The sequence below is a fragment of the Pteronotus mesoamericanus genome, unplaced genomic scaffold (assembly GCF_021234165.1).
Source record: "Pteronotus mesoamericanus isolate MK-2021 breed Mesoamerican mustached bat unplaced genomic scaffold, CSHL_Meso_final contig_101, whole genome shotgun sequence".
Taxonomy (NCBI): domain Eukaryota; kingdom Metazoa; phylum Chordata; class Mammalia; order Chiroptera; family Mormoopidae; genus Pteronotus; species Pteronotus mesoamericanus.
The window spans coordinates 22,746,840-22,755,063 of NW_026555001.1; the positions used below are offsets into that span (position 1 = coordinate 22,746,840).

Below are 8,224 nucleotides of genomic sequence, written 5' to 3' on the forward strand. Positions count from 1 at the left end.
TGATGAGGAACGCCCAAGTACCTTCAAGAAAGGGATTCTTTTTTAGCTGTGACACAGCTATAGGAATGTGTCAAATCATACATTGTGCAAATCATTCCAATACTGGATTGCAATCTGGAAGGTGTCCAGCCTCTGCTGTCTTCTCCATCTTTGATTTCCCTCAGTTCCACCCAGCATTTTGCATGCAGAAAGCATTCAACGGGTGTAAGTAGGATGGATCAGTAATATTCCACCCACGTAGAACACTTAAGTTTTATGCTCCGCTCCCACTCTCATTGTATTATTGGCTTATCTACTGTCCTCATTCAACAAGTGAAGAAACTGAGATGCACATGAAATGAGTTAACTAGACACTGAGACTGATCCTTGTTTTGTGGTGCTCCTAAGTCGTCATTGTTCAAACAGTTGTAGAATGAATACAAGAGTCTTCCAGATTCTATGGGTCAACCAAGGTTTTCTCCAGAGGTACCCATTTCATAGAAGGCCTTCTGTCTCTGTATGGAGAATTTAGCTATTGAAGTTTTTGAACTCTTCAGCTTCATTCAGTCAAGCAAAACTTCTAGACAGGGCACTGTGGTGTGCTGTGGTCCCCTCTGAATGCTAGCATGTGTGTCTCCTGTAGGCCATGTGATAAAGTGACAGGGCACAGGCTTCTGAGGCAGCCAGACCTGGACCCCAATTGTTCACCAATCCTTCATTGCCATCTTTGTGATCTGGAATGGGTCACTTAACCTCTCTAAATCTCTGTTTCGACATCTGTGAAATGGAGGCAAACAACCTCTACTGCAAAGAGTTAGTGTGAGAGAAATGGAAACTTGCATGGAGAGCCTATCACGTGGTCAAGATTTTATTACACGTTCTTTCTCCTTTTTTCCTCTTCGTAAACTGTTTCTACACCAGAGTAATGTGAGGAGGCAGATTTCATCCCTTTTTTTTATTTGTTCACCTGCATGTGTGCCGCCTAGTGGTGACAATGAGGATGAGTGTTGCCTGGAAAGGCGAAAACTGTACATATTGTTAGTGCTACTGTGTCCCTATGCACACCCATATTTTGAAATTCATGGCTTAGCAGGGCTAGCCAAGATGACCAAGATTCTACACTCAGGCATGTGAAGTCTAGCTCTCTGGAAAAATGAGATTGCTTAGTGTATCTCCTCTGTAATTATTTGATTATTTGATCTACTTCTTTAATAACCAATAAGGAAGAATCCAATATTCAATCCGTATGGACTACGCTGGGCATTGGAATGTAGCTCTCTGTCAAAAGAACCAAGCCCAAGGTTGATTTATAAGTATTATTTGTGCATCCCAAGGTAAAGATGGGCTGGTGAGTCATTACTGAAGCTTTCACAGAGCACTATTTGCACAGTGAACTCCATCATTTTCTCTCCGTCCAGGTTCACTACAAAGCACTTGAATGATGAATCGACTTCCAAACAGATTCGAGCAATGCTTCAGTAAAGCTCTGCTCCAAGAAGAGGATCTATGTACTGACCTCAGAAGATGTATATGTTTACATAATTTAATACAGATTGATGTTAATACTTGTGTATTTACATAACCGTTTCCTTCTTGTCACTGAAATATATGGACCTTAATTTGTATCCTGACTGACTCAACCCAGCAGAGCATAAATTGACTTGAGAGCCTTACCTTTGATGTCTAAAACAAAACCCCTCCTCCAAGGGCAAAATGTGGAGACTTTGAACTTTGCCACTGGAGTCCTGTAACTAGACCTGTAACAATCAGAAATTGCTAATAGTTTGTGGTAGTGTTTAAATTCTAGATGTGTAAGCTCTCTGGGAAGCATAGTTGTAGAAACATAAAGTATTTGATTTCCTGTGTCGGCTCAGCTACAAGAAACATGACTGGTATCCTGACAGAGGGAGAGAGGAATTCAGAAAAAGAAAAATGCATGCAGAGATTCCAGCCCAAGCATTTGGAATTTGGCACGCCCCCCTCTCTTTCCCGAGACTGCAAACCACACGTGCAGCCTTTCTGCCTGCACGTGTTTTGTTCATCCACATATTCCCTTTCTGTCTGGATTTAGATCCCTCTGAAGTTCCCTTTCAGTTTTGCAAGAGGAAAGCCACCTGTATTGGAATCAGTTAGCAGGAGAGAAGCAAGAATAGATAGGCATGCAGTTCTAGTGGGCTGATGAAGGTGGTTGCCTTGGAAGTGGGGGGACGGGTTGGAAGGAAGTGTACTCCAACAATAGGACAGTCATCTCTCTGCTTCAGCCCTCTGTCCACAAGGACGAGGAAATGGAGCTCTGTTTTTGAAATGCTGGGTAAGTTTGTGGGCATCCCAGCTGTTCGCATAGCCCTGGGCACACAGCCCCTCCTAATAGGAGCTTTGTTCTCTGTGGACCATTCACATGACAACAGAGGTCTGGGGTACTTCATTAGTCACCAAAAAACCAGGGGAATATGGAGGGGAAACGATCAGTGTTTTCTGGTTATTTGATCTTCAAAACACAACTCCTCCCTGAGCCCATAGCTAGCATGTTGCAATGTGTAAAGCCTGGTCAGAGTTTCTGGGTTTAGCCCTACTGATTCCCAGTGTGGTCTTGGGATGTCACTTAAGCTCTTTGTCTCACCTTCCTCTTCTATAAAATGGACATTGGAAACAGACAATTCCAAGAGCCCTCTAAGGCTATGAGTCATTAAAATGACCTACTCCTACATCCTTCTTTTGCAAGTAGAATCCCACCTTCTCCTGATGATTGACGATATGACCAGGCCTAGAGTCACTCTCTCTGAAGATCAGAGCTTAGAATGAAATTGTGGAAATCTAATCTCCAGTGGAAAAAATGAGACTGAGGGCAAAGTCGATCAGAGACCCCCTGCTCCAGTGTAGGACCAGAGCCCAGGATGCCCCACCCCTAATTCCACGCTTTCTCTTTCACCACGTGGCCTATGCATATCTACTATGGGAAGAGACTGGATGCTTTAAAATAGTCCTCAGCCTGGCCGGCATCATTACTTACCTATTTCTGATAGATAGGAAGACTTACCCAGTGAATGATCATTCCAGCAGTCAGATCTGGGTACATTCGAGCTCAGCATCATTCACAAATGTCCCAAGAAATGAGTTGTCATCTCATTGCTTTCTAAATTTAGTGGCCAGCTGGCATTCCCTTGAGTCCTCCAAGAAAAGGGGAGACATGTGTTTGTTTTGTCTTATTTATAACAAAGAAATTCAGCCAAGTGGAAGAACAGACTCTGGTCTCTATCTAAATGTCAGTCAACAGAGAAAGGAAAGGCCCTTGTCCCTAAAACTTTTCAAACTGAACCAGTACAGCTGCTCAGATGTGATGTTCTCCAGAAAAGAAACGTGCTGGGTGGCCTTCAGGACCTTCTAAAGCCTAAGGGCTCTAAAATCCCAGAGGGAGCCAGAACATGGGGTAACAGCGGGTGAACAAATTTGTTATCGAAATAAATATCCAGCTTAAGAAAAGTTCTTATATCCGGCAGCCACATGTTATCCTTGGGTGACAACTATCAAGATTAGAAATATAGAGGCACTGAATGTTTATCATCATTGGGTCCATTTTCCTCCTTTATCAGGAAAGGTGATTAAGTCTTGGAAAGAGGAATGGACTTGCAGAGTAAATAGTTGAGCACGTTTATAATTTTTCATTAGACTTTCTACCAGTTGGGACCAAATATATGGGAGGGGCTGCTGGCCTGCCCCAACTGAGCCAGGTCATCTTGTCTCAAAGCCAGGAGGCAGTCACCGGTATATAGATTCTCAAAAGCCTAGGGTCTGAACTGTTGCCTCTGAATAGCAGGACAGGTTAACTGAGTGTCTGTGATCACTAACAGGTGGTGGGCCTTGGGTCCACTCCAGAGCTACTGTGGGAGACAAATTCTTTTAACGGACTGTCCTGCAGGCATCAGGGGTCCTTGAACAATCATGTTTCTGTGCTGCATGCACATACGTCCAAGACCCATGGGTGTTTAGGGGAAAGTGCTAGTGACAGTATCCATGTCAGTGTCAATGATATTTCATATTTGATGTCTCACTGTTTGCAAATAAACAGCGTTTTCCATTACTCATCTATTTATTTCAGGGGCAAGCAACAAAATGAAAATTACATTTCTTAGAACCACTGCTGTTTTCGCATTATAGCTTTGTTCTCAGAAACCTTTCATGTGCCACAAGGAATCGATAGTAAAAGAGAAAAAAAGTGGCAATAAATGTTTGAATTGTGGTGACCCATTCAGGCTGACATATTCATTAACAACCAGAAAGAAAGTTTTGGGTCTTTTAACTATTAGTTAATATCATGCCCTATCAAAGTTTGTTCTTAGACATCACCATTATATCAAGATATTAATGGTAAACTGAAATTTTTGATACATCATCACATTTAAGTAAAAATAATTCCGTGCTTCCTCAAAAGGAAAATAAAACCTACTCAATTTTGGGATCCAATTGTCTAGTAGAATTTAGAGACTTCTCATTCAATCTTGTATTCTAGACAGCTGTGAGTTTTTCTAGATATTAATAATAAATATTCAAATTTTATCTTAAGGAAACAAATACTTTGAAGCTCAATTTCCCCACTACATCTATAAAGGCTGTTGTATACACAAAGCTCTTTTAAAGTTGTCATGTATTGTTTGCTAAAGTCATTGTAATTTTTTTGGCCTGCTTTGCCTCTTTTTGTACAGAAGTTTTGGGTGTGAAATGAAAATTAAAGTTTGGTACATATATTTAAAAATGCACCTTTATTTTACATGATGTTCAAGGTTGAGTGGGTGAAAGCACATGATCATAGGTACATGCCAAACAGATATTTGCTAAACGTCTGTTCTGGGCACCAGGAAACCATCTGCCTTTGACTTCTCTATGCCTCAGTTTCTTCATATGCAACATGAAACACCCAAAATGTTACTGCTCTTGATATGAGCTATATCTTACTCATTTCAGCAAAGACTCCTCATTAGGAAAAAACATAAAATAGAGACATGATTGATATCTAGAAATGCATGAGATATGCTTGTCCTAGGAGGCTATGAAACCCTAATAAATGCTGTTTTAATCATTCTTTGGAGTACCGCAGCACTTGATGAATTTGGCAAAATCAGCAAGTAGCCTGTTGCTTGTAAGTACAGTTTTTTTTTTCAGGCAACTTTAGTTCTAAAGCAATTCTCTTCAATATTGAACATTGAAAAATGTCCTAGAGCATTACTTTTAATGCCTGTACCTTTTAAGCTGATCACCTGAGACCTAGTTATGTGTTATCATAATGGGTCAGAGTATCTAAGAGAAGCCTATGATGTCCTGTACGAAAAACAAAGAGAAAGAAATAGAAATGGGACATTTTCTATAAACTGACATGTGGACCAATTATAAGTGGACAAAATCTGGGAGAGAGAGAGATCCTAATTAAATGAGTGTTGAGAAAAAAATTAATGTAAGAGAAGATGAGGAGTAGAACATATGTGTGATCATTAAGAGGAATACAACTAGTGAGGACTTGAACACACTTCATACAACCCAGAAAAATTGTGAATCAGGGTTCCCTTAGAAGGATGGGATGAGGAGTTCAGCTGGCTGCATTCATGAAACCTGGTGAATATTTCAATTTGTATTTACACGTGATTCTGTGCTTTAGGTTATCAATGAGTAGATAGAACTTCTAAATGTTAGCTGTTTGAAAGGTCTGTACTATAGTTACTCATCACAAACTAAGTGACTCATTAAATAATACTAAATATTGATTTATTTAAACTTTATATTCATTAAGTACATTAATCTATCCAATGCCAATATCCTGATCTTTATTAGTAGAAACCACCCCCGACCCTGATTACATCTACAAGGTATCTAAATACTGAGAGGTCTTGGCTGTTCTGTCTGTTTCAGCCCAAATATCAAACTCCAAAGAAGGGAGGTTTCCTGCCCTGGTCAAATCAAGTGTCTGAGACTATATGTTTACTTCTGTAGCTTTTCTCTTGTCCACTTTCTCTTACACAAAATGCTGGGAGTGTTGGAGATGGATTTCCTGAAACTAGGTACCTTCTGCAAACTGCCTCCATCAAAATACCCTTCAAAATTGTGGTAAGATTTTTGATGTCCTAGAATTTAGTTTAGGAAGAGTCTTTTAGACTGAAAGTTCTCATAAACTCACTTAAAGTCTTTTCTCAATGAAATCTTCCAGTTTTCTCCATTAAGTAGCACATTTCCAGATCCCTCCTCTTTGCCTGTGCTTCCTGTCCACTTTAAAACTGTCCTCGTTTGCACCATGACAGACTTTGTTTCAAGTCAGGATCTATATTTTATTAACCATTCCTAAGCCACCCAAGGGCTAAAGTCTTCAATGTTGGTGCTTGAAGACCAGCAGTTTTTAAAGGCTCCTTGTACCTCAAAGAAACATGTCTCTAAAAAATATCAAAAGTACTTGGGGGAAACTATGAAATTTTTTCTTCCAAATGTCAATATATTTGAAAGAACTTTCTTCCTTTTGTATAAAAGATATAATGCAATCACTGTGCAGAGGGATGGAAAGGTGATGGTATTACATGCAAATACAGGTGGGGAGGATGAAAGGCCAGGGAGCTCCAGGTTGAATCAGGTGAGGATTTACTGTCTCCACTCCATTGTGGAATCATTCATACACACCCTCTACCTCACTGCTTACCTAAAGTCTGCCATTACACCAAGGCCCAGGTCATACTCCACCTCCTCCAAGAAACTTCCCCCAACTACCCCAGTCCGTGCTGATCCTTTTTCTTCTTGGTCCCTAATGCATTTAATTTATTTGATACTAAAGATAGATCACTGCACAATACTTTAAATTTATATGTTTGCTTTTTTCCACTAGATTCTCAGTTCCTGTGGGCATTAAAATGTCCCTTACAGGGTCGAACTCAGCATATGCTAGTGACCAATAGAAGTTGCCTGCAAACCACAAACTTCAGGGTCCTGAAACATGAGTGTGCTGAAATGAATGCTTGGAAATTGATTTTTACAGCTCACAACCAGCCACAGTAACAAGTTTTCTACTCTCCTGGCTGGTTGATTTTATTCCTAGAGGAAATATTTACCTACCTGTCAGGATAGTTTTAACTCCCATGGACATGAAGAGCTTGCAGCCAACCGCTGATCTGCTAAGAGTCCAGCTGAGAGATCGGGGTGATGTCTTGATCAAAAAATCAGAATCAGCTAGTTCTAGCAAGGGCAGGAATGTTCATCAGATAAAGTCTCGTACTGGGTCAAGGCAGTCATTCCATCAGAGGCAGGGGCAGAAAGGCAACAGAAGCAGTTTCCAAAAACCAGACAAATTGATTCAGCACCTTGGATAGCAATCTAGAAGTGTCTGAACAGTTCACAGCCATTTATCCTAGAACCTCTAAGCACTATTAGTTGGTTCAGCTTTGTCTCTAGAACTATGGAGAGCAAAGATGATGCGTTCATTCTAAAAATGAAGTTGCTAGGTAGCTGTAAAATGCATTTTTCTTTTTCCTGGGGCTTCTAACTATCACATAAGATGAACAGAAAGTCATTTGGAAAGGCCCACCAGGTATTGTTTTGAGTTTTCATTTTCACAATGTCTTCAGATTCAAGCCCAATTCATAGGTATGACTCTTTTTTCTCTTTACTCCCTAGTCTTCTAGCTGATTATTGAGACCTAACAAATATCTTTTCTAAAGGGTTCTCAAAAACTATCAAATCCTCCCTGGTTTGTTTTGTTTTATTTACTCCAAGCTTCATTGTCTGTCCCTTAGACCACTCAGACTTTGCTTTCTCCCTCTTTTAATGTGTTCTCTACATAGCCAGCATGCCTCTTTCTGTGATGTATATCTGACAGTGTCTGTACCATACAGGCATTGCTCTTATCAAGTTTCCTGAAATATGTTCTCAGAGACTTTAATTGCTGTTCCATTAAAAAAGTAATTTTGTTCCTTTTCAAATTAGTTTTGGCTATTTTGGCCTTTTCATTTCCATTGGAATATTATAGTCAACTTTTTGATTTCCAACCCACCAAAAATCTTGCTGGGATTTTATTGGGATTTCTTTGAATCTATACATTAATTTGGGAGAATAAACATATTAACAATATTAAGTTGTATGACCCATGAATATTGTAAATCCCACTTAGTTAGGTTGTCTTTGATTTCATTAGATGTTTGGCATAGACTACTTGTGAATAAGGACTAGAAGTTTTATTTTTCCTTTAGCAGTCAGAATCTCTTTTATTTTTTCTTGCTCT

General features: G+C 39.9%; 1 protein-coding gene across 1 annotated transcript in view; it reads left to right on the forward strand.

Annotated features, from left to right (window-relative positions):
* Positions 1-4,753, forward strand: part of CYRIA (CYFIP related Rac1 interactor A) — a 94,715-nt gene extending 89,962 nt beyond the window's left edge. Inside the window, exon 12 of the mRNA XM_054569475.1 lies at positions 1,398-4,753. Coding sequence (XP_054425450.1) covers positions 1,398-1,461 — 64 coding nt within the window. The 3' untranslated portion in view covers positions 1,462-4,753. The remainder of the gene's footprint in view (positions 1-1,397) is intronic.
* Positions 4,754-8,224: the final 3,471 nt, after the last annotated feature.